The following is a 27,566-nucleotide window of genomic DNA, read 5'->3' as shown; positions in this document are numbered from 1 at the left end:
TTTTTCTTCCAGCAGCTTAGTGGCTAGAAATTTCACATTTAAAGGCGAATAAATGAAGTGTCCAGGGTTCGAATCCAGACTACTACACATATAATGCGAATAAATGAAGTCAGTTCTGGCATCAATAGTTTCAGTCCCTCCCTCCTCCTGATCGCGGTTTTGGGGGATCGTATAGAGTTCAACTCCCAACGAAGGTAAAAAATACTAACATTAATGATTATTACCAACTTTCACCGTTTTCAAAAATAAATTCCAAAAAAAGAAATTGTATTAATAATGAATTCAAGCAAGGAATAATACTTGAGAAAATAAATTGACCAAGAAAAAAATTAGCAGATAGAATATGTAGTAAATTTTGTGACGGAATATTTATTTATCCATTTAAAATAATGCGTGGTAGTGGCTTCAAATGAAAACGAAGAGCTTTGATTTTATTTTAATCTTTTATGAAATCCACTTGACTATTTTGATTTTACTCCTTTCTTTGTAAGCATGGGGTGGAGTGCAAGAGAAAGAGTTGTTAGAGGCTGTTTAACCGCAGGCATAAAATGGACTTGCAGCGAAATTCACAACAATCCAAAGAAAAATGATAGTTTTGTTATTGTTTTTGGGTCATCATAAAAATAAGAATGTTATTTTTGACCATCTAATGTGAGTTTAACTTTAGTAATACTGTTCACTTCAAAAAAAAAAAAAAACTGTAGTAATACTTTTTTTTTTTTTTTTTTTGTTTATAATGAACTGGGAACCGAACCCATGACCTATAGCGTATTACTCAAATCTCTCGCTACTAGATCAAACTTAATGACTTAAACTTTAGTAATACTGTTTGTTCGTAAGAAAGAAAAAAAAAAACTTTGGTAATACTAATATTAGAACCATTAAGTCGGTAAAGATTTAACTCATATTTCATTCCTCCATATTGAGGGATTTTTATTATCAACTATCATTTTTTGCTAATTTCATTTCCTCCATTTTTTTTTTTAAATTCTTCCATCTCCTCATAAACTCTCAATATCTAGAGCCGGCTCATGAAGAGCCAAATAACAAATCAAGGACTTTAGTTCTCAAAATTTTGGATAAAAAACTTACATTTAGTTATAATGGGTGTGAAGTGTTCTCAAATTTGAGAGATAGAAGAGCATTTATTCGCCAAGTATTCTTTCTTAAAGTCCATTTAGTATGAAATTTTTAAGTGGTTTGGTGTCATCCTAATTCTTCTTTTGTGTTGTTGCAATGTTTTTGATCATTAGCCAAGAGCGATAAAGGTATAAAAGGGTTGTTGCTTGTGTGACATTTCATTTTACGGGTTATTTGGAAGCTAAAAATTATATAATTTTCTTTATTCAAAGTTAGTTTTAGTGTTTGAGTTGATTGTGGTTATAAAGAGGTAATTTTTGTAAAAGTTAATAATATGAGATCACTCATAATTTAGCTAGGGTAACCTCATTTCAGTCTTACTCTAGAGTGTCTTATCGTGTGCCTCATTTTATTGCTCCCACTATTGATTTGGAATGAAGTAATAATTAGTCTATTCTTTGCTTTATCAAAAGAAATTAGTCTATTCTTTGTAAAAAAAAATATATTGAGCAAACAAGTGTAGACTTGTGTAGAGTGTAGGTGTAATGGGAGAACATATAAAAATATTCCTAATAAAATTTCAAATAACGGTCCTAATCGTCTTTTTATTTCCCTAAACATGCATAATATTATGCCCCAAATCACATTCCCATGTAACTCCTTGCTTAATCTCCGTAAGTAACCATACAAATCAGAGGGAGACAATCCCTCTCAAACGAAACCTCTCGAAAGCAGAAAATCGATGGCTAAGTGAACAGCGTTGTATAATTTTGATAAATTTTTTGGCTCTGTCACTATTAATGTATAAGCTCATTTTTCTAAATTATCAGATACATTTATTTTTCCACAAATTATATACGTTTATTATTTGGGTGATATTTTTAGAGTTTGGAAACACATTATGAACACTTTAGGTAATGAGCATTCATTGGAGGAAGGATCTAACCTTTCTCACTTGTTTTCTTGTGTGATTATCATTGACGCTGAGAGAAAGAATCACTAGTGGAAAAAACACTTCTTAGGTCGGTTAGAATCGACTTCTTAAGTCGGTTCCGAGCCTGGCCTAACAATTCCAGTCATAAGAAGTATTGACTTCTTAAGTCGGATTTGGACTGACTTAAGAAACGCTTTTTAAGTCGGTTAAAATGACGTTTTAAGTCGGTCTCTACCTGACTTAAGAAAAGGCGACATAAGAAGTTTGAAGTTCTTAAGTCAGATTTTGACCTGACTTAAAAACTGACTTCTTAAGTCAGTTAAAGTTTTACCCGACCTAAGAAGTGTTACTGTAATTTAAAAAAAAATATAGCCACAATTAAATCGTGGCAAACAACACTTTCTTTAGAAAAAAATAATAAAAAAATACAGTAGCTCTGCATTTGCTAACCAAATATCCAAATGAGAGTAATTTATTTTGCCCAATTTAAATTACATAAGAACAAATTTACAAACTAATTTAAGGGGTATAATATCACTCATGAAGAAATAAGTAACTAAACTAACTACAAACTAATTACAATTCTAACACACACTGAGAACCAACACAATAATGAATATGTGAATGTCTAGTCAATAATACTTTTCTCAATGTAAAACTTCAGTTCCAACAAAGTATATTGATGCAGAGTTGCAGACTCTTCTAATTCTATATAAACCAGTTATATAGACATGTGAAGTTCACTTTTCCAACACTGTTAAGAAAAAGTTCATTAAAAGTGAACTAATTTAAATAGATTGTGACATAAAAGTTTACATAAAAAGAGACACCAATACTTAGGGGAAAATTACCTCATGAACAACTTCCGTAGATTGTGACATATTGCACACTATATAGACAACATGCCAATCAGCTTATAAGCAGCATTTTGTACGGCCTAAAATCACGAGAGATATAATTAATAATTCAAACATATTAATCAACTTACTAAGGGTCTATATATGTAGCATTGAGAGATATAATTCAAATGCAAAATAACATGATACTAAACAACACAACAAAATCTAAATATCAGATGAGACTAATTTGCAAACACGTTACTATCTTAATTAAGGTATGTTATCAAATAAAAGAAAGACATTATTATCAAAAATTTTAAGTTATTTGACAAAATAGGCATATTTGAGCTTACCTTTGTGTGGATTAAAAAGAGACTAGATAGATGTCAATAACTTGAACCTTTGTGTGAATTTCCTATGTTTGAGAGCGAGAGATGTGCCAAACCTCATAGCTTATAAGTTTGTGTAGAACCTCAGATTATAAAATAATTTTATAGCACACAAACGCTGCACAACATGAACACGTCAGTTTAGTATTTTTTGCACCCAAAATAAAGGAAGAGATGCGAGGAATAAAGGAAAAAATGGGTATTCAAGCTCGCTCAAACAAGTTCAAGACCAGAAAGGGAGAGAGTTCATACTTGTAAAAGGATTGAATCCACAAAATTTCTTTTGAGTAACAGGAAATACCTGTCATGTGACATGATAAACAAACTAAATAACTTCTAATAATTGATATTGGAACTAAGATAATGGCAGCAATGCATATGTCACAACAGTTGACATCTGTCATTGCCGCCTTCTATGCACATTATCAGTAAGAGGATTATAGATTAGTAAACAATTGAATAATAAGTTAAACACAAAGTGAACACTTCATATCCAGTCCCCTTCTAGCTATGTCAGTACAAGGGAGAATATTACAATCCTCAGACTTGAACTTATCCAAGTTGCTTTGGCTGTCAGAAGAAACATATTATAATCTAAATATAAGTGAGAGATATCATGGTGGCATTGGCAGACCTACAAACAAAAATAATGGGGGGAGCTGCTAAAGAATCACACCATCTAACACAACACGCCCTCCAATAACAAGTCAAAATGAATTGATTCAAGCCATGTCAATCATAGAATATCACAAAAGTATAAAACTGAACCAAGTGTTACGAAAAAGTTCAGTAATAGTGAACTAAGTTAAATATAGTATTTACAGAGGTTTACATAAAAAGAGACAACAATACTTAGGAGAGCAAGGGCGAAAATTACCTCACAGACAACTTCCATAGATTGTGTCATATTAATAGCTATTGAAACTGATTTGAACTTGTATACAAGGGCTGCAATTTCTTTCAAACTTGACATATTTTGAGAGCCCATCACCTTGACCTCTCGCAAAACCAAACTGATTTGAACTGGTATATAAAGGAAGAATTGGAACTAAACAACCAGTTCTTGAATAACACCCTATAGCAAGGAAAACACAAACGGCATGCTTCGATCTTTTCAAACAAACTAAAACGAAACAATCTCCCAAAACTAACAACAACAAACCAGGACAAAGCAATACTTATCATCTATTGTGATAATTGTTGTGGCTGCATTACAACAGTAATACACTTATTATTATGAGTTGCAGAGTATTAATAAATGATAATGAAAGCCTAATATAGCATTATCAGATATGTAAACCAACCTGGAGTTTTCAATATAAGAAAATATGGTGCACCTAATGGAGATATAACCAATGTAAGATCTTTTTTAATCATTGTTATATCGACAGCAGAATGACAAAATATGACAGATGATCAAAAATCTGCCATATAAATGCGTCACTGCAGTCTATGGTGTCACCATTCTTTCACATATTTTCTACGGTGGTTTATCAAAAATCCGTTTGTGATTTGCTGATAGCGACACGTTGACTGCCATTTAACAACTTTCATTATGAAAAATGCAACCCTAATTTTTATATAAACAAAAACATATATGTGTATTTAGTACAAATTTAGGCTAGATACATATATACAACTTAATTAAAAATTTGTTTGTTTTTTCATATTCTCTCTTTATTTAACAATTTAGTACAAATTTGTTTGTTTTTCATATTCTCTCGTTTTTCTTTTTTTAAAGGCTTTGAAGAGTGCTTGGAAAGATGCTTGTGCATCATCAAGTCCAAGTAAAGTTGTGGTTCCTAGTGGTTGGTACAAGTTGCAACAAATAGATCTTGAAGGACCATGTAATGCTTCAATTGAGGTTCGAGTTCGTGGAAAAATTCTAGCACCAAAAAATCCTTACCACCTCAATGGACAAGATCAATGGGTTAGATTTCAATATATTAATTTCTTTACCTTATCTGGTAGAGGAACTTTTGATGGCCAAGGTGAAATGGCTTGGACGCAAAATGATTGTGGTAGAAATACAAATTGCAATAGGCATGTCATGGTAAGAGAAATACAATAATCATAATCTCTCATGTTAAAATTTATTTGATTTTTTATGGAAAATTTTATTTTGTATTAACTAATCTTTCTCTTCATTTTGTATGATTTTGGTTATCGATATTGTTCTTCCTTATGGAGGGGTTTCTAATTTTTTTCCCCACTTTTAGTTTCCATTGCGATGATGGGTTCTCCATAATTCTCCCAATTTTTCCCTAGTTATAATGTTTCAAAAATTGTGATTGTATAATTTCATTTTCTATTTTTCAATTGCACACAATTGTGATGCTTGTGAGAGTAAAATTTAAAATTGTAGAATAAAGGTACTAATAATGGGGAGAAATTGGGGAAAATATCGAGAAACCAATTGTTTCACATGGAAAATATGTTGGTAATCAAAAATTATGTAGTTGGAATGTGGAAGGCCAAAATCATGAAATAGATGAACAAAATTAGATTACTCCCTTTAGTCACATAAATAAGCAAAAATTCATTTTTTAGTTTTTAGGTTCATTCAATAACTAATGTATCTGGTCTAAAGTCATTTAGTTAATTACTTTATAAAATCGTGTGAAATTTGAGTACTTATTCTCATAATTTTCATAATTGAAAAACTAATGACAATGCATTTCAATCAACTTAAGAAATTGTACTTTTGACAGAATTTCGGTTTTGCATTCCTCAACAATTCAATTATCCAAGACATAAACTCAAAAGACAGCAAATACTTTCACGCCAATGTTTTCGGGTGCAACAATGTAACATTTAGAAATTTCAACATCAATGCACCTGAAACTAGTCCAAACACCGATGGAATTCACATTGGAAGATCAACTAAAGTGCAAATCATCAACTCTAAAATTGGCACTGGTGATGATTGTATCTCTTTAGGAGATGGTAGCAGACAAATCACGATTCGAAACGTGACATGTGGTCCGGGACATGGTATTAGTGTTGGAAGTCTAGGAAGATATCCAAATGAAGAACCTGTTGTGGATCTTACTGTAAAAAATTGCACACTAAATAACACGGATAATGGTGTAAGGATCAAAACATGGCCTGGTACCTCAGTAGTTTCTATCGCATCTCATTTGCATTTTGAAGATATCATAATGGTTAATGTCACCAACCCGATTATTATTGATCAAGAGTATTGTCCATGGAACCAGTGCTCAAAAAAGGTATTTCTTCAACTAAAGGTCACTTTGCTTTTCAATTATTTATGGAATAAACACTATCAATTTCATCAATAAACATTAGAAATATAATTAGTCTTAAAAATATATAAAACTTATTGCTATAATCAGTAAAGTATATGAAAATGTCATGTTAGTAATAGCTAACATATTAATATCATATACTAATGTGACTTATGGATTAATAGTGTTTGGTTAAATATGTTTTTGGTCCCTTTAAATAACGCAACTTTTATTATTAGTCCTTTTAACATTTTCCTTCAAACTTTAGTCCTCTAAATTTTATGTTTTCAATTTTAGTCTCTGTTATTTTTCAAAAGTTTACATAGCATATTCCAATTTATTTTTTTATGACATATCATTATCAAGACCTTAAAATATCATTAGTTTAATAATTTAACTATTTAAAATTGCGAGTAAATAGTTAAACTATTAAACTAATGATATTTTAATTTCTTATCAATCAATCACATGTAATCAAATAAAATGCATTTTGAATATGCTACATGAACTTTTGTAAAAATAATAAGGACTAAATATTTAATTTAGGGAATTAAAATTTGAAGAAATTTTTTAGAGGGACTATAAATTAAATTTTGTATACTATTTAGAGGGATTAAAAACATATTTAACTCAATTATGTTTGTATAGTTAACGGACAAAATTGGAAAGACGATAATTTTGCTTCTAATGAAGGTTTATTTTCTTCTTCAACTTTTATAGAGTCCATCACAAATTAAGATAAGAAAAGTGCTCTTCAAGAACATTAGAGGAACTTCTGCAACACAAGAAGGAGTGGCTTTGGTTTGTAGTCGTGGTGTGCCATGTGAAGCTATTGTACTTAGTGACATAGATTTAAGCTTCAACGGGTCTAAAGCAATTGCTAAATGTGCTAATGTAAAACCCACAATTCGAAGAAAAGCACCCATTTGTATGGTTCCACATGTATAGTTAGGGTCTCCTTCATTTTGACTACAAGTAGTGTAAATAATTTTCTCTTCCATTTTCATCATCAAACCTTTGTAGGAATTACTCCTTTAAGATGAGAAACTAAATTAAGCAGTGGTGACACTAATTAATTATCTTATGTTACTCACTCTATCATATCATAAATTTTTAGTTCTTTTGATTTCATATAAATTAAAAAATATAGTTAAATATATGAGTTTTAATATTGTGGTGCAATGTCTGTGTAAAATCATTTTACACATGCGACCAACAATGTGTTGCCATATTATTTAATAAATGTGACATGTCATGCATTTTAAAACACATTACATCATATGTCAATATATTATTAGATGCATGTGTAAAATAAATTTATACTGATGATATAACATCCCAAGTTAAATATCTAGAATATAACAGGTTTGTACATAATTAATACTTGGTACATTAAGTTTACAATTCCTGACATAATTAAAATGGCACACATAGGTGTTATAACATAAGTATAAAGTCATATACAGTACATGCCATGATCAAAATACATGATAGAAGTACAAAAAAACATCTAAACATAATTCATCCAGCTGCAGCAGCTACTCCATAGCCTGCTTACCATGTGATTTCTGTTTATCTGAAAAAAATTAATAAGCGTGGGATGAGACTACTAAGCCTCAGTGAGTTCTACTACCCAACTAACGGTGACTACACCGGTGTACCTGAATGTCAGTCCATAGCATAATTTTCATAACATAATTCATAACATAGCATAAAATCATAAATGTGTATCACAATTTATCATCTTGTTCATTTTAACATAACTAAGACACTCTCAGGTGAGCCATTCTCAGAGGCCTGACATATCCGTCGTCGATGATTATACGCATCGGCACGGCATGAAGCTCACAATTATAACATGATTGGATTCATCGAATCCCATAACGTGGTACAAAAGTATCCACCATGATTGACTGACTAACTAAACTGTCCTGAGTTTTTATCCTGCCCATGATTCCCTTCCGGGGCATAACTAACATATTCTAATTTCTTGATTATCGTATACTTAACGTGTAATTAACATTGTAATTATGTATTTTACTTGCAGTAGTCACATAAAATAGCTAGAAGGCTTAGGGATTCAAAAAGAGTGAGATTGTTGTGTTTAAAAAATTCTGCAGGTACTGACCTGCTACTTTGTTTTCATATTTTTCACCAAATTTTTGCAGCAACTCTCACCACAATCCTTTTTCCTACTAGCCATGAATATTATAGCATATAATACATATTTAAAATGGAGAGAAGCTTTGGGATTAAGCTCCTCTCATACACAATTTGATCCTAAACTTATGTTGGCATACAAAGTTCATAATTTGGGGCAATTAACTAACTAAACTTAAGAACCCACCTGATAAATGGAGCTTAATCCTAGCCTTGAAACTTGGTTACAGATCTGAAATGAGAGCTTCAGCTCCCTCTTGAGCTTTGGCCTTCAATTCCACTTCCTAAATCACCACATAAAAACAAATAAGCCCCATTTCATTACATGTATGTAAAGGTCATAATTTGGGTCTTTAGAGAAGGAATGAACAGTGCACGAATCCAAGAGATTGAAATTGAATTTGGAACACATGAACTTACCACTAGTGAGATTGGAGCTTGAGGAATTTAAAACACTACATACATGTGAGTTTTATGAGGAAGTTTAGAGAGATTGAGATGGTTGGGTGTTGTTGTTTTGTTAAACGAGAGAGATGAGATGAGAGAAGGGAGTATTCTGATTATGCAGGAAAAGAAAAATGAAAGTGAACTAAGGGGTTTGGTACTTAAGTAATAGCGTGGGGTCCACTATAGGTTATCTCATTGGTTACACTTGGTCTTTATTTTCTAGTATTTGGTCATGTCATAATATGATACTCATAATATCTCTAATTGATACATAATACTCATAAAGAAAATGAGGATGTTACAACTTACCCTCCTTAAAGAAATTTCGTCCGCGAAATTTAAAATTTACCTGAGAAAAGATAAGAATAGTTTTTCATCATTTCGGATTCTAACTCCCAAGTGAACTTGCCATCCGGTGACTGAGCCCATTGAACCTTAACTATTGGAATTGTCTTGTTCCGAAGAGTCTTAACATCACGGTCTACAATGCGAACGGGGTTGGGCTGATACGTTAAATCTGGTTTCAAGTCTATGGTTTCCAATTCTACTGGCTGGAACGGATCTGGAATGAATTTCCTGAGTTGAGACACATGGAATACATCATGCATCCCTGACATAGATGGAGGCAATGCTAACTGATAGGCCACAGGACCGACACGCCTAAGGATCTGATATGGTCCAATGTACCTTGGACAAAGCTTCTTAGTTTTGAAAACACCGCGCAAACCCAATTTAGGCGTTACGCGTAAGAAAACATGGTCACCCTCATTGAACTTTAAAGGTCTCCTTCTGTGATCAGCATAACTCTTTTGTCTACTCTGAGCAATTTTCATATTCTCCTTGACTGATTTGATCTTCAAAGTAGTCTCTTGAATAATATCCGGTCCTAACAATCCTTTAATTATCACCTACTTCCGTCCAACACAACGGTGTCCGGCATTTTCTTCCATAAAGAGCTTCCACTACTACAATTTTGGTCTACAATAGCACTAATTTAATAGCACTTTTATGCAAGTGTTATTAAAAATATGACTCTGACGTTTATAATAGCACTTTCCTACCAGAAGTGCTATAATAGAGTAAATATAAATTTTGAGAGAGACCTTCAATAGCACTTTCCTTGCGGGCGCTATAAAATGTATATCCCTTTGATAGCACTTTTGGTAAAACGCAATTATAGATCATAGATAGGATAGCGCTTCTTCATAAGTGCTATTATAGGTTCTTTCACAAAAAATAAAAAACTAAAAACGCTGAAATTAAAAAGGTAAACACACCGTTCACTCACCGTTTTTCTCCATCGTTCCTCACTCTCAATCACTCCTCACTCTCCATCGGTTAACTCACCGTCTTCTCCATCATTCTGACGAACTCGCCGTCTTTTTCGACGAACTCCCGTCTTCTCCGACGAAATCAACCCTTCTATCCATTGTTCACCATCAATTGAACCCTAAAACCTTCTTCTCTCCATCATTCCCAAAACTTGTTAAACCCTAAATCCCAAATTGAACCCATCAATTAGAAGATTCATAATTGGCCTTTTCTTTTTGTAATCAGTTTGTTCATCAAATCAAAGAAGAAATATGTGCCGCCTTTCCTCTAATCTTCGATTCACAAAATCAAGTTGATTCGATTCTTAATTAGTTCGACTCATTCCCTTTTGTTCGATTCTCCCATTCAGTTTCTCTGTGTTCCCTTTCGTCAGCCATTCCGTTTCGTCAATCAAAAGCTTCAGTTCAGGTCTCTTCGCAGCATTCATTCAGGTCATTCTTCTTTGCTTCAGTCCTGGTATGTTTCAAGAAAATTTTCTTTAAATTATTGTTTCCCATTATTAATTTTATATCTTATTATTTTCCAGCTTTCCTATTTGCTACCTTTGGTACTGTTAGCCTTAGAGTTCCGCCACATCGTCGTATCGCTGCTGAAATCGACACAATCAGGTATGCTATCTATATGTGGGTTTTGAATTGGTGTAAATTCTTTTCAACTAGTTTGCTTTTAGATTATTTATGTTAGTGGTGTGGACCAAATTCAAATTGGTTGGTTAGTTTACATAGTGAGTGATAGGCAATAAGCACAGTACACAACTTAGCAAGTAGATGGTTAGGCTTTGCAACCTTAGTGCTTACTACGTACATCTTAATGTTAGGAAATAATGCTCAATCTGAATGTAGTGGTGACATGATTGAGATTAAGTTCCATGTAGAAATTTTGTTGAAAATGATGGGCCAAATAACCCACCATCAGAACCTTGGTGACATGACTGTGATATTGTTGATTTAATATAAGTATGTGGTTTAGAAATTCGATAGCACTGATTTCTAGTAAAATGACATAAGGATTATATTTGTTTAGTCCAAATTTGAGTTCGTTCCTCCTATAAATGACACAATAAGGAAAATGTTGAAATCTGAGATTAATGACAAGTAGGACAATGGAAGACCAATTTAAAATCAAAGGTATATGACCCAAGTAAAACGGAAGAAGAGAATGCATCCGTTAAACCAGACTGCAGGGTTGATCTAGGTCAATGGAGACGATTGGTTCAACATTGGTTTTCTGAAAAAGGACAAGTAAGTCAAAGTGAATAGATTCTTTCATATCATGAACTATATTTTAACTTTGGTTTTTCTCTTAAATAATATTCTGTTGTATCAATTGTAGAAAATAAGTAAAATTAATAGACAGCATCGTGCTAAGTTTGAAGATGTTCATTGTTTGGGTACAAAAAGTCTCCCAAAGTTTATTGATGAAAAGGTTTGTTTATATTTGAACTTTTTATTGAGTACATTGTATTCATAATACCAATTACCTATAAACTTATCTATTTGGTTTCAGAAAAAAAAATGTCAATGGAAGATCACCCAAACGTAAAGAGATTTACATTGAAACCCACACCCATAAAGATGGTTCATTTGTCAATGACAAAGCTGCAAGAGTGATCGTAAGATTTTATTTCATTTGTACCTACACCTGTTACATGTTGCAGTAGCTGTAGAAACCGTTAAATCTAAAGATTATTATAAGACTATAGTATTTATTGACCATTCTGAGTTAGTTCCCTCCCTCAGCAGACCAACATACCGCTGTAACCTAATTTATCTGATTTGTTCCATTTGTCAATGATTTTTTGAGTCTGGCATACATCTTGCGAACTCAGATTCGTTATTGAGACAGCTCGTAATCGTCTCAGAAAAAATTCATCCTTTCAGCAAGAAATTACTCTAACCTTGTATCCATATTCTTATATATACAGGTAATCGTCTTTAGCAAGAAATTAGCTTTATATTTGTTCCTGCAATGAAAGGAGTTGTCATGGTAAGAGTAGTGAGATTTGGCTTTATGTTTGTACCTTTAAGTCTGTTTTGTTTCACATCTTTGCTACTCTTGTATAATTCCTCTCATATTGTTTAGGTGTTTGGCTAAGGTATATTGAGACTGTTTTGTATTGGTGTCTTAGAGAGGAATACCAATATACTATTTGTTTTGAAACTATTCAATTCTGTCATTAAATAAGATCGAGTAGTCAAATATATAATATATTCTTAATTCTTAATTTTTCAGGGACTTCTTGGTAATATGAGAATGGTGCTGGCTTGCGAGCAATCCTAAGGCGTTCAAGTTGATTATTAGTTGTTTGCGCATAAATTCTTGTTCTGCATAGGATCATTAAGTGTAGGGATAGGTGAGTGATTATGGTTGAGGAGGTATAACACCTTTGTGTAGGCCTTGGTGTTGTTATTATTTGTATGTATCAACATAAGATAGTTTTGGTGGGTGAGACTCTTATGTATTGAATATCTATATGTATATACAAAATTGTATTGTATATTATTCATGTTATATTGGAGAAGTACTTGATATTATTTGCTAGTTTTTAATGAAACTATTTATTAAATTTCAATTTAAGCTCAGGTTACGTATAGAAAAAAAAAGCCCCATTTTGTTTTTTTTTTTTAAAAAGACCTACAATAGCGCTTTTTTTATAAAGTGCTATAAAAACATACAGAAAAAATAAACAGGCATACTATAGCACTTTAGTGTATGAGCGCTATTGAAGATAGGACATACGATAGCACTTTTAAAAGTGCTATAATAGACACATACTTATAATAGCACCAGCTTCTATAGCACTTTAAAGTGCTATTAAAGCTAAAAAAAAGTGCTATAGTAGCCCTTTTTTGTAGTAGTGTTCATATGGTGCCATTCCGATACTAGCATGATAACTGTTGTTGTATGCAAACTCAATGAGATGCAAATGTTTACTCCAAGTACCACGGTCCTCTAAAACACAAGCTCGGAGCATATCTTCCAAGGTCTGAATTGTTCTTTCCGATTGACCATCTGTCTGAGGATGATACGAAGTACTCATCTTAAGTCGTGTCCCCAATGCTCTTTGGAAAGCATGCCAAAAGTGTGAAGTGAAGATGGGATCTCTATCTGATACAATACTGAGTGGCACACCATGCAGCTTCACAATTTCCTCTATGAAAAGTTCTGCATACTGTGGAGCCTTATAGGTTGATTTCACTGCAATGAAGTGGGCTGACTTCGTTAAACGATCCACAATTACCCAAATTGAATCTTGTCCCTTTTGATTGCGGGGTAGTCCGCTCACAAAATCCATAGTAATGTGTTCCCACTTCCATTCGGGTATCTCTAAAGGTTGCAATGGACCGGCTGGTTTTTGGTGTTCAATCTTAACTTGTTGACATACGATACATCTTGACACAAACTCCGCAATTTCTGCTTTCATGTTTGGCCACCAGTAATTCTTCCTCAAATCATGATACATTTTGGTGGAACCGGGGTGAATTGAAAATCCGCTCTTATGTGCTTCTTCTAAAATTAATCTCTTTAATTCAACATCATTAGGCACACAAATTCTTCCTTCAAACTGAATTATACCGTCTTCAGATACGGTGAACTCTGGTTTACCAATTCTATTTTGCAAGTTCATATCAAACGCTTGTGCATGGCCTATCAGAGATCGTAGATCACATGATAACTCAATTCTATTCAGCCTAACTCCATTCTTCTGGTAAGTGACATTCAAATCAAGGTCTCTAAATTTCTCGTATAATCCACACCGATGCATTAATAACTCTGACGCATACAGTGCCTTTCTACTCAAAGCATCAGCTACCACATTTGCTTTTCCCGGGTGATAGTTCAATTCAAAATCAAAGTCCTTCAAGTATTCCATCCACCTTCGTTGTCTCATATTTAATTCTTTTTGATCAAACAAATATCTCAAACTCTTGTGGTCGCTGTACAAGTCAAACTGCACACCATACAAATGATGTCTCCAAATTTTCAATGCGAAAATAATGGCTGCAAGTTCCAGGTCATGGGTGGGGGAATTCTCTTCATGTGGTTTCAACTGTCTTGATGCATACGCCACTACTGCACCATCTTGCATAAGCACGCATCCCAGTCCTTTATTTGAAGCATCACAGTACACGACGTACTTCTTGTTTGGATCTGGAATAACTAACACCGGTGCACTGGTCAATTTCTTTTTCAACATGTTGAAACTTTGTTCACATGCTGCATCCCAATCAAACGAAACTCCTTTTCTAGTTAGATGTGTTAAGGGCAACGCCATTTCCGAAAATCCCAAAATGAATCTTCGGTAATAACCTGCCAAGCCTAGAAAACTTCTAACTTCTGAAACATTTCTAGGTCTTTCCCAATTAAGCACTGCTTCCACTTTCGACTGATCCACTGACACACCTCCTTGAGATATGACATGGCCTAGGAATTTAACTTCCGTAAGCCAAAATTCACATTTACTGAACTTAGCATAAAGTTGCTTCTCTCTTAGAATTTCTAGAACTATCCTTAGATGTTCAGCATGCTCCTGAGAATTTCTCGAATAGATTAGAATATCATCGATGAAGATTACGACAAACTTGTCAAGATAAGGTTGGAAAATCCGATTCATATAGTCCATAAACACTGCTAGTGCGTTGGTCAAACCAAATGGCATGACTAGGAACTCGTAATGGCCATAACGGGTCCTGAAGGCAGTCTTTGACACATCAGAAGTCTTGATGCGAATTTGATGATATCCAGATCTAAGGTCAATTTTTGAAAAGATAGTGGCTCCTCTGAGTTGATCTAGCAAATCATCAATATGGGGTAAAGGATATTTGTTCTTAATCGTGACTTTATTGAGCTGGCGGTAATCAATGCACAACCGCATAGTGCCGTCTTTCTTCTTGACTAACAGAACCGGTGCACCCCATGGTGAAACACTAGGGCGAATGAAGTGTTTTTGAAGCAGTTCTTCTAACTGAGATTTTAACTCTCTGAGCTCTAAAGGAGACATTCTATAAGGTGCAATAGAGATAGGCTGAGATCCTGGAACAAGATCAATGGAGAATTCAATTTCTCTTTCCGGTGGTAAACTAGTTACTTCTTCCGGAAATACATCTAAGTATTCATTGACAATAGGAATGTCGCTGGGACGTAAGTTAGGTTCTGGATTCATTGTGAACATGATACTAAAGCATTTATTCTCGGCAAAGAGATACTGAATCATCTGATGAGTGTTCTGCAGCAGAGCAGTAAGGGCTCTACTCTCTGCAGTGATGTCAATGGGGACATAAAGATTTTTCTCGGCACAACCGATGTACACAGTATTGGCAGAAAGCCAATCCATGCCTAAAACTATATCCATATCCTTGATAGGCAGACAAATTAGATCAACATAATAAATTTTCCCAGAAACGTTGACAGGACAGTTCTGACACACCCGCTTGGATGTAACTTTGCCACCAGTAGCGACAACGACAATCATTGGAGGAATTAAGGAGGTTGACGGTAATCCTAACCGTATAACGCAATCAACAGCAATAAAAGAATTTGTGGCTCCACAATCAAACAACACAAAAACTTCGGACTGATCCAGCAAACATATATCAGTAATTAAGGCATTATTAGTTTTTGCGTTCTTACCATCAAGTGAATACACCCTTCCTTTGCTCTTGGTAGTCCCGCTGGCATCTCCTTGCTTTTGCAGTTTAGGACAATCACTCCTGTATTGTCCCGGCTGCTTACAATAAAAGCACACATCTTTTCCTTTCATGCATTCTCCGCTGTGAGGAATACCACAATCTGGACACTTCCTTGGAGATCGAGGAGAGTAATTCTGTTTATTCTTACTTGGGGAACTCTTTGGCTTCAGATGCATGTTATACTTTTCAGAATCCTTCTTCTTTTGGGCAATCTCACCCCTTTCCCTTCTAATATCATTAAGACTTGCCTCAGCATGATAACTTTTCTGGATTAAATCACCAAGATTGGTAACTGGCTGCATGAACACATCATGTGCAATATCGGCCCGCAATCCAAAGCGATACTTCTTCATCTTCCACGCCTCCGTTGGCACATCATTACCATCGGCCACATAACGAACTAACTCATTGAACCTTGTAGTGTACTCAGCAACTGACATGCTTCCTTGTTTCAACTCGGTCAATTCTCGCTCCATTTGCAATTGATAGCTTTCGGGAATATAGTGGGATATGAATTGGCGTCTGAAATTTTCCCAATTCACTTCAGTTTGGCTTGACAACATGGATGCTCGGGCGCCATCCCACCAATTGCAAGCAGCTCCGCGAAAAAATCTGGTCGCGAAAGTAACTTTCTCGGCTTCTGTGCATTCCATGGATTCAAGGATACCACTCATTCTTTGAATCCATTCTCTTGCAGTGGCGGGAACATACTCTCCAATGAACTCAGGTGGATTCATGCGACAAAACTCTCTGAAAGCTGCACTTCCCATGTTTTGATTTTGTGCATTATTCATTTGCTGCTGGAACATCATCATCATCTCCTGATGTTGTTGGGCTTGCTGGGCTTGGAACTGCTGGTGTTGATGCATCATGTGTGCCCACATATTAGCATTCGCTTCTCCCTCATATTCATAAGTCTCTTCTTCCGCCACATTACGCCTCGGCCTTCCGCGTCCGCGTCCTCTTGGAGCTCCAAACATAGTACTCTAACTGTCATAATCAAATCGAGTTAGCTAGGCTCAAAGTGATATAACATCTAGAATAAACGTGAGGAAATCCAATAGTCCACACTAGATTGATATTGTACTCTTAATAACCAAAGGCACAGTCTGAATCGACCTGCTCTGATACCAATTATAACATCCCAAGTTAAATATCTAGAATATAACAGGTTTGTACATAATTAATACTTGGTACATTAAGTTTACAATTCCTGACATAATTAAAATGGCACACATAGGTGTTATAACATAAGTATAAAGTCATATACAGTACATGCCATGATCAAAATACATGATAGAAGTACAAAAAAACATCTAAACATAATTCATCCAGCTGCAGCAGCTACTCCATAGCCTGCTTACCATGTGATTTCTGTTTATCTGAAAAAAAATTAATAAGCGTGGGATGAGACTACTAAGCCTCAGTGAGTTCTACTACCCAACTAACGGTGACTACACCGGTGTACCTGAATGTCAGTCCATAGCATAATTTTCATAACATAATTCATAACATAGCATAAAATCATAAATGTGTATCACAATTTATCATCTTGTTCATTTTAACATAACTAAGACACTCTCAGGTGAGCCATTCTCAGAGGCCTGACATATCCGTCGTCGATGATTATACGCATCGGCACGACATGAAGCTCACAATTATAACATGATTGGATTCATCGAATCCCATAACGTGGTACAAAAGTATCCACCATGATTGACTGACTAACTAAACTGTCCTGAGTTTTTATCCTGCCCATGATTCCCTTCCGGGGCATAACTAACATATTCTAATTTCTTGATTATCGTATACTTAACGTGTAACTAACATTGTAATTATGTATTTTACTTGCAGTAGTCACATAAAATAGCTAGAAGGCTTAGGGATTCAAAAAGAGTGAGATTGTTGTGTTTAAAAAATTCTGCAGATACTGACCTGCTACTTTGTTTTCATATTTTTCACCAAATTTTTGCAGCAACTCTCACCACAATCCTTTTTCCTACTAGCCATGAATATTACAGCATATAATACATATTTAAAATGGAGAGAAGCTTTGGGATTAAGCTCCTCTCATACAAAATTTGATCCTAAACTTCTGTTGGCATACAAAGTTCATAATTTGGGGCAATTAACTAACTAAACTTAAGAACCCACCTGATAAATGGAGCTTAATCCTAGCCTTGAAACTTGGTTACAGATCTGAAATGAGAGCTTCAGCTCCCTCTTGAGCTTTGGCCTTCAATTCCACTTCCTAAATCACCACATAAAAACAAATAAGCCCCATTTCATTACATGTATGTAAAGGTCATAATTTGGGTCTTTAGAGAAGGAATGAACAGTGCACGAATCCAAGAGATTGAAATTGAATTTGGAACACATGAACTTACCACTAGTGAGATTGGAGCTTGAGGAATTTAAAACACTACATACATGTGAGTTTTATGAGGAAGTTTAGAGAGATTGAGATGGTTGGGTGCTGTTGTTTTGTTAAACGAGAGAGATGAGATGAGAGAAGGGAGTATTCTGATTATGCAGGAAAAGAAAAATGAAAGTGAACTAAGGGGTTTGGTACTTAAGTAATAGCGTGGGGTCCACTATAGGTTATCTCATTGGTTACACTTGGTCTTTATTTTCTAGTATTTGGTCATGTCATAATATGATACTCATAATATCTCTAATTGATACATAATACTCATAAAGAAAATGAGGATGTTACAACTTACCCTCCTTAAAGAAATTTCGTCCGCGAAATTTAAAATTTACCTGAGAAAAGATAAGAATAGTTTTTCATCATTTCGGATTCTAACTCCCAAGTGAACTCGCCATCCGGTGACTGAGCCCATTGAACCTTAACTATTGGAATTGTCTTGTTCCGAAGAGTCTTAACATCACGGTCTACAATGCGAACGGGGTTGGGCTGATACGTTAAATCTGGTTTCAAGTCTATGGTTTCCAATTCTACTGGCTGGAACGGATCTGGAATGAATTTCCTGAGTTGAGACACATGGAATACATCATGCATCCCTAACATAGATGGAGGCAATGCTAACTGATAGGCCACAGGACCGACACGCCTAATGTAACACCCTAACCCGTACTACCCTTAAAAACGTAATTTTAAAAACTTTTCAACAAGTGTAAAGGCAGAGTGCCACGCGGTAATTAAAACACAAGCATACACACAGAGCATCATGAAATTTAACATGAAAAGCAACAGCGGATTCCAATCAAACCAAGCATTGCATATATATACATATATATATACATAAGCCATATTCATCCCTAAGGATGTCACTTATACAAGAACTAGCATAACAAAAAGGTAACACCGATATACGATGAAATCCAAGCGTAATCCCCGACTCGATGTTACATTACCAGAGCATTCACTATTTACAAACTCTAGTCAAAAGCTAGTACTAAGAGGAGTAATCTATGCTAAGTCTCCTCACCAAAAGGTATCTCAACACCACGCTAGAACAGCAGTCTAAACGTCGGCACAATCCTCAGCCTGAATATCTGAACCCCCAAAGGTCCAGCAAATAACACAAAGCAGAGAGTTAGAAAACATAATCGCATATCATACGAGCATAAGAAAGACCTTACACTTTCGAACTACATTATACATATTCTAACTCACGTCAAAACATCGCAATAAACAATTATCAATTAATATGGTTCAACACCATTCAACCAAATAATGTCACTTACCATTTATCAAATATATGCGCATTTACCCTAAGGTATCTAATGCCAATTAATTCACTGTCATGCCATCCCTAGACATAACTAAATGCATGTGGTACCAAGATGTCTCACCAACGGTGGACCAAGAACAGTTTTATATCATGCTGGATATGTCGGAACTTACCGAACCATCTTATCTCCCTTGGATAAGCCAAAACAGTTTTATATCCTGTTGGATAGCAACTCCGGACTCATGGATTCATCTAATCCGATCCTCGGCTTCATTATGGACACATAATCCATTTTCGTTATTGGAACCCAAGTTTCCAATGTTCACATACAATCATGAATGCATGTATGCATACACATATCAACCATATGATATTCTCTAGCTCGAAGCTACTCTTTTATGAATGCGGGAACACAATCCTAACACATTCACTTAACATTGCAATCTAATGCCAAAACATAACATTGCTCACATTAAGCTACAACTTATTGCATACACGTTTATCATTCATATAACGATTAACAATAAGCATTAACAGTATCAACATGTATCAACAATCATGTAAGAATACTCTTAAACCATGTTACGAGTGCCTAATCACACTTACAAACATCAACAAGAATTGCTGTCACAGAGGCCTTCGCTAAGCGAAGCCTTAGCGAGACATGGCGAACCACGTTCCCGGAAGTAACCTGCTCATGGCGAGCATTGGCGAGCTTCAACGAACTATTCGCTGAGCGAAGGCTTAGCGAGCCTCAGCGAACATCACCAGAGAATCACCTGCTCAAGGCGAGACTTGGCGAGATCCAGCGAACCTGTTCGCTACAGCGAACTCCTGGTCGCTTAGCGAACCACACCAGAACAGAATATCTGTTCTTGAGTTATCTAAGGCGGTTTAACCTCAAATCAACTCAAAAATTCATCTAAACATGTTATAAATTCATATAAACAGCCATTCCAAACATATATGGTATCAAGGAACATTAATCATCTTCCAAACATCCAAATACCTCTAATAGTCAAAATCATGGCAATTTCTTGGGTTTTAAGTAACTTTTATAAACTTAACAAAAATGATCCAAACACATACATATTTATCATGGAATCAAACTAGTGATTAACACATACAAAGTGATGATGAAGAACATCATACTCACATACAAAAGCTTAATCAAAATCTAAAAGAAATTGAGTGGGAGAGTTCGGGAACGGAGACATAGACAATCTCCCCCCTCCTTGTCACTCAAGAATCATGAATTCTAATCTCTTACCTTAAGTTTGGTGATGATCCAAGCCTTCTCTTGCTCAAGCTTTCTCTCTTGATCAAACCCTAGCTTAGCTCTATGGTTTTGCTCTTGCTCTACTCACTCAAAACTCAAGAAATGAAGTTATGATACTATTCATAAGTTGGACTTGCTACTTATACCACTTCTCATGTGTCATGAACCAAGCCCAAATGGCTTAGGCCCATGCCTCTCACGCCCCTTAAGCCCATAACCAAGGTTCTCGCGTCTAATAACTTATGCTCGGCTAAATAATTATTCGCCGCTCACTAAAATAATAAAAGCCAATTAATAAATAAAATAACATTTAATAAAATATACTAATACGAAAAACGGGTCGTTACAATCCTACCCCCCTTAAAAGAATTTCGCCCTCGAAATTACCTAGAAACAGATCGGGATAAGAATCTCTCATCTTGCTTTCCAACTCCCACGTCGCATTCTCACCAGCCGGTCCTCCCCACACGACTTTCACGGATGCAATCTCTTTGTTTCTCAACCTCTTCACTTCTCTACCTTCGATTCTCAAAGGCACAGTCTCAATGGTCAAGTCGTCCCTCACTTGAACATCGTCCGATTCAATCACGTGTGTCGGATCAGACACATACTTGCGCAACTGTGATACATGAAAAACATCGTGCAAATTCGCCAATGATGGCGGTAATGCAATCCTATACGCAACTTTCCCAACTCGCTTCAAAATCTCAAACGGCCCAATAAACCTCGATGTCAACTTCCTTGACTTCAACGCACGTCCTACTCCAGTAGTCGATTTAACTCGTAGGAATACATGATCCCCTTCTTGGAATTCAATGTCCTTCCTCCTCTTATCATGATAACTCTTCTGTCGACTCTGAGATGCTTTCATCTTCTCACGAATCATCCGAATCTTCTCTGTTGTTTCTTGTACAATCTCTGGTCCAAGAATTGCACCTTCTCCAGTTTCATACCAACACAGAGGTGTCCTACACCTTCTCCCATACAAAGCCTCAAACGGTGCCATTCCGATACTAGAATGGTAACTGTTGTTGTATGTAAACTCTACCAACGGCAAACAAGAATCCCAATTCACGTTTTGCTCCAAAACACAAGCCCTCAACAAATCCTCTAAGGATTGTATCGTCCTCTCCGACTGACCATCTGTCTGAGGATGATAAGCTGAACTCAACCTCAACTTCGTTCCTAAAGCTTCTTGCAAGCTTTCCCAAAATCTAGAAGTAAATCTCGGATCTCTATCCGAAATAATACTTGTTGGAATACCATGTAGCCTCACAATCTGCTCCACATAAATCTCGGCCAACTTAGGCACCAAAGTACCTTTCCTGATAGCAATGAAGTGAGCACACTTCGTCAGACGATCTACCACTACCCAAATCACCTCGTTACCTTTCTTGGTCTTCGGTAAACCTCCCACAAAATCCATTGCAATGCTATCCCATTTCCATTCGGGTATAAACATTGGTTGCAACAAACCAAACGGCTTCTGATGCTCAATCTTCGATTTCTGACAAGTCAAGCATGAATAAACAAATTCAGAAATTTGCCTCTTCATTCCCGGCCACCAAAATAACTTCCTCAAATCCTGATACATCTTGGTTACTCCAGGATGAATACTCAAACCACTTCTGTGACCTTCTTCCATGATCATTCTCTTCAATTCGGGTACATCCGGTACACAAACTCTTCCGTGAAATCTCATGACTCCACTCTCGTCAATCTTGATATTGGTCTCCTTGCCTTCATTGATGAGTACCATCTTCTCCATCAATTTCTTATCCGATTTCTGACGTTCTTTAATATCTTCTAGAAAAGGATTCGTCAGTCTTAACATTCCAAGCTTCACACTTGAAGAAGTAACCTCTAACACAAGACTCAAGTCTCGGAATTCTTCAATCAACTCTAACTCTCTCACCATCAATGATGACATATGCAAAGTTTTCCTACTTAATGCATCGGCCACTACATTGGCTTTTCCGGGGTGATAACTCAATTCAAAATCGTAGTCCTTTAAGAATTCGAGCCATCTTCGTTGCCTCATATTCAACTCCTTCTGGTCGAATAAGTACTTCAGACTCTTGTGATCACTAAACACTTCAAACCTCGATCCATACAAGTAGTGTCTCCACACTTTCAAAGCAAACACCACTGCGGCTAACTCCAAATCATGCGTCGGATAGTTCCTCTCGTGAACCTTCAGTTGCCTTGAAGCATATGCTACCACGTTACCCCCTTGCATAAGCACTCCACCAAGTCCTAACTTCGAAGCATCGCAATACACGACGAACGACTCTTTGGCATCAGGTAAAATCAACACGGGTGCAGTAGTCAATCTTCTCTTGAGCTCTTGGAAACTCTTCTCACAAATACCATCCCAAACAAACGCTTGATCTTTCCTCGTCAACTTGGTTAACGGTAAAGCCAACTTCGAAAAACCTTCGATGAATCTTCTATAATAACCGGCTAAACCAAGGAAACTTCTAATCTCTGAAACAGATTCCGGAGTTCCCCACTGTGACACAGCGTCAACCTTCGCAGGATCTACCGCGATTCCTCCACTTGAAATTATATGCCCTAGGAAACTCACCTCTTTCATCCAAAATTCACACTTAGACAACTTGGCATACAACTTCTTCTCCTTCAAGACTTGTAAAACAATCCTCAAGTGCTCTTCGTGCTCTTCCTCGGATTTTGAGTAAATCAAAATGTCATCGATGAACACCACCACGAATCTATCCAAAAATGAATGGAAAATTCGGTTCATATACTCCATGAAAACTCCAGGTGCATTGGTCACACCAAACGGCATAACTGAATACTCGTAGTGCCCATACCTCGTCCTAAATGCAGTCTTAGGTATGTCTTCCGTCTTCACTCTAATCTGATGGTATCCAGATCTCAAATCGATCTTACTAAACACACAAGCTCCAACTAGTTGATCCATCAAATCATCTATCCTCGGAAGTGGATATTTATTCTTGATCGTCACTTTGTTCAACTGACGATAGTCTATACATAATCTCATGCTTCCATCTTTCTTCTTTACAAGCAATACCGGCGCTCCCCATGGCGAAACACTCGGTCGAACAAACCTCTTCTCAAGCAGCTCTTCAAGTTGCTTCTTCAACTCATTCAACTCTGACGCTGACATTCGATACGGCGCCATCGATATCGGACTAGTTCCAGGTACTAGGTCGATAGAAAACTCTACCTCTCGCTTTGGAGGCACGTCAGATATATCATCTGGAAACACATCTGGGAATTCACAAACGATCGGTAACTCTTCTATCTTAACTCCTCCTTCGAGTTTCAATGATGCAAACATCATGAACATCTCGGCATGCTCTTTCAACGCTTCCGATACTTCCTTCCCGCTCATCAAATGCAAGTTCTCCTCCGGCTTCGGAAAAACAACGGCCTTCTCACGACAGTTGATATGAATTCGGTTGAAGATTAACCAATTCATACCAAAAATCACATCCATACCACTAAGTGGAATACACACTAAATCCATACCAAAGTGCCTATCAAAAATGGTTACGGGGCAGTTACGACATACTTGTCGGGTAATCACTGAACCATTAGCAGGAGTTTCTATTTCCATCCTACCCATCATATCCGTTAAAGGAATACTAAGACGCTTCGCACAATCCAAAGAAATAAAAGAATGCGTCGCTCCCGTATCTATAATCGCAATTAAAGGAGTGTTATAGATGAAACACGTACCTCTAATGAGATTGTCCTCAAGGCTAGCATCCTCTCCACTCAAAGCAAACACCTTGCCCATCACCTTCTTGGGCTTCTTACAAGTCGGACTCTTGTGGCCTTCTTCACCACAGTTGAAACACACCACCTTTGTCCTACACACTTCGGTCTTGTGGCCCAGCTTTCCACAATTCTTACATCTATCTCCTTTCTTAGGGCAATCATAAGACATATGACCCCTTTCTCCACAGTTGTAACAACTTCCATTCACCGGCTTCTTACCACCACTTGTATTACCCCTACCGCGGTTATCATAAGGTTTCCCGCGCTCTTGTCCTTTCCCTTTTCGGTCATTCACAGCCTTGTAGTAATTCACCTTAGCTCTACCATCTTCATCACAAATCCTACTCTTGTTCACAAGGGTCGCAAAATCCCTTATCTGTGAAAATCCAATCATATGCTTAATGTCTGGACGTAGACCACTTTCAAACTTCACACACTTGTCGTTCTCCGCTTCCATAGTGTTGTAATGCGGGCTAAACGCACACAAAGTCTCAAACTTGACGGCATAGTCAGCTACCGTCATATTTCCCTGTTTCAATTCCATGAATTCCACCACCTTCTTGTTCTTCACATCCACAGGAAAATACTTAACCAAAAATTCTCTTTTAAACATTGCCCATGGTATAGCCATACCACCGGGTCCTAGCCTCAACTTGGCATTCTTCCACCACACGTTCGCTTCCTCACGCAACACATATGTCCCAAGGGTTGTCTTCCCTTCCTCGGAACAATCCATTGCTTCAAAAATTATTTCAAGTTCCTCCAGCCACTTGTGAGCTCCATCCGGGTTGTAACCTCCGGTAAATGTTGGCGGTTTCTGCTTCATGAACCTTTCCAACCTCATCTCTACCTCTCTTCCAGGTTGATGATCTCTAACCACAATGTTGGTGAGTGCGGCCAAAGCTTCCGCAATCTGAGCATTCGTTCTCGCAGCAGCCATGATTCCTGAACGAATCACAACTAGACGTTAGAAAGTACTAACAGTGTTCCCTACACATGCTCATACGGGGAAAAGAAAAGTCCTAATTGGTTCACACGAACCGACCTGCTCTGATACCACTATTGTAACACCCTAACCCGTACTACCCTTAAAAACGTAATTTTAAAAACTTTTCAACAAGTGTAAAGGCAGAGTGCCACGCGGTAATTAAAACACAAGCATACACACAGAGCATCATGAAATTTAACATGAAAAGCAACAGCGGATTCCAATCAAACCAAGCATTGCATATATATACATATATATATACATAAGCCATATTCATCCCTAAGGATGTCACTTATACAAGAACTAGCATAACAAAAAGGTAACACCGATATACGATGAAATCCAAGCGTAATCCCCGACTCGATGTTACATTACCAGAGCATTCACTATTTACAAACTCTAGTCAAAAGCTAGTACTAAGAGGAGTAATCTATGCTAAGTCTCCTCACCAAAAGGTATCTCAACACCACGCTAGAACAGCAGTCTAAACGTCGGCACAATCCTCAGCCTGAATATCTGAACCCCCAAAGGTCCAGCAAATAACACAAAGCAGAGAGTTAGAAAACATAATCGCATATCATACGAGCATAAGAAAGACCTTACACTTTCGAACTACATTATACATATTCTAACTCACGTCAAAACATCGCAATAAACAATTATCAATTAATATGGTTCAACACCATTCAACCAAATAATGTCACTTACCATTTATCAAATATATGCGCATTTACCCTAAGGTATCTAATGCCAATTAATTCACTGTCATGCCATCCCTAGACATAACTAAATGCATGTGGTACCAAGATGTCTCACCAACGGTGGACCAAGAACAGTTTTATATCATGCTGGATATGTCGGAACTTACCGAACCATCTTATCTCCCTTGGATAAGCCAAAACAGTTTTATATCCTGTTGGATAGCAACTCCGGACTCATGGATTCATCTAATCCGATCCTCGGCTTCATTATGGACACATAATCCATTTTCGTTATTGGAACCCAAGTTTCCAATGTTCACATACAATCATGAATGCATGTATGCATACACATATCAACCATATGATATTCTCTAGCTCGAAGCTACTCTTTTATGAATGCGGGAACACAATCCTAACACATTCACTTAACATTGCAATCTAATGCCAAAACATAACATTGCTCACATTAAGCTACAACTTATTGCATACACGTTTATCATTCATATAACGATTAACAATAAGCATTAACAGTATCAACATGTATCAACAATCATGTAAGAATACTCTTAAACCATGTTACGAGTGCCTAATCACACTTACAAACATCAACAAGAATTGCTGTCACAGAGGCCTTCGCTAAGCGAAGCCTTAGCGAGACATGGCGAACCACGTTCCCGGAAGTAACCTGCTCATGGCGAGCATTGGCGAGCTTCAACGAACTATTCGCTGAGCGAAGGCTTAGCGAGCCTCAGCGAACATCACCAGAGAATCACCTGCTCAAGGCGAGACTTGGCGAGATCCAGCGAACCTGTTCGCTACAGCGAACTCCTGGTCGCTTAGCGAACCACACCAGAACAGAATATCTGTTCTTGAGTTATCTAAGGCGGTTTAACCTCAAATCAACTCAAAAATTCATCTAAACATGTTATAAATTCATATAAACAGCCATTCCAAACATATATGGTATCAAGGAACATTAATCATCCCTTCCAAACATCCAAATACCTCTAATA

At 36.6% G+C, this 27,566-nt stretch overlaps 2 protein-coding genes and 2 long non-coding RNA genes across 11 annotated transcripts; 2 read left to right on the top strand and 2 right to left on the bottom strand.

Annotated features, from left to right (window-relative positions):
- Window positions 1–2,464: 2,464 nt before the first annotated feature.
- LOC123881784 lies at window positions 2,465–4,541 on the bottom strand. 3 transcript variants are annotated; one of them, XR_006799593.1, is made up of 5 exons: window positions 4,120–4,541; window positions 3,495–3,921; window positions 3,207–3,360; window positions 2,866–2,951; window positions 2,465–2,768 (listed from the first exon to the last, which is right to left on the bottom strand). It is a non-coding gene; the product is annotated as an uncharacterized LOC123881784 (long non-coding RNA). The 3 variants fall into 3 exon arrangements; XR_006799594.1 differs by having other exon boundaries at window positions 3,495–3,812; XR_006799592.1 differs by having other exon boundaries at window positions 3,495–3,543.
- A 1-nt stretch (window position 4,542) lies between these two features.
- LOC123922435 (polygalacturonase-like) lies at window positions 4,543–7,542 on the top strand (the record flags this gene model as incomplete). Its single annotated transcript, XM_045975152.1, has 4 exons — window positions 4,543–4,599; window positions 4,984–5,295; window positions 5,954–6,472; window positions 7,211–7,542. Coding segments are annotated over 4 exons (1,116 nt in total), but the record flags the coding sequence as incomplete, so codon positions are not given.
- Window positions 7,543–7,821: 279 nt separating this feature from the next.
- LOC123881782 lies at window positions 7,822–18,638 on the bottom strand. Of its 5 annotated transcripts, none has more exons than XR_006799586.1 (5): window positions 18,507–18,638; window positions 18,274–18,370; window positions 16,061–17,109; window positions 8,838–8,934; window positions 7,822–8,066 (listed from the first exon to the last, which is right to left on the bottom strand). XR_006799586.1 is itself a non-coding variant. In XM_045930526.1 (4 exons), the coding sequence occupies exons 3-4, from the start codon at window positions 17,097–17,099 to the stop codon at window positions 8,029–8,031; spliced, it is 1,077 nt and encodes a 358-aa protein (XP_045786482.1). In that variant the 5' UTR covers window positions 17,100–17,109; window positions 18,274–18,370; window positions 18,507–18,560; the 3' UTR covers window positions 7,822–8,028. The 5 variants fall into 5 exon arrangements, 1 of the variants encoding a protein (XP_045786482.1); XR_006799587.1 differs by having other exon boundaries at window positions 7,822–8,058; window positions 18,507–18,559; XM_045930526.1 differs by lacking the exon at window positions 8,838–8,934 and having other exon boundaries at window positions 18,507–18,560.
- Window positions 10,279–12,963, top strand: LOC123881783. Of its 2 annotated transcripts, none has more exons than XR_006799590.1 (6): window positions 10,279–10,860; window positions 10,956–11,670; window positions 11,762–11,854; window positions 11,936–12,041; window positions 12,354–12,415; window positions 12,662–12,963. It is a non-coding gene; the product is annotated as an uncharacterized LOC123881783 (long non-coding RNA). The 2 variants fall into 2 exon arrangements; XR_006799591.1 differs by having other exon boundaries at window positions 10,279–10,885.
- Window positions 18,639–27,566: the final 8,928 nt, after the last annotated feature.

This window comes from Trifolium pratense, linkage group LG4 (assembly GCF_020283565.1).
Source record: "Trifolium pratense cultivar HEN17-A07 linkage group LG4, ARS_RC_1.1, whole genome shotgun sequence".
Lineage (NCBI taxonomy): Eukaryota > Viridiplantae > Streptophyta > Magnoliopsida > Fabales > Fabaceae > Trifolium > Trifolium pratense.
Note: the sequence above shows the minus strand (reverse complement) of the source record. Positions and strands in the feature narration are given on the sequence as shown.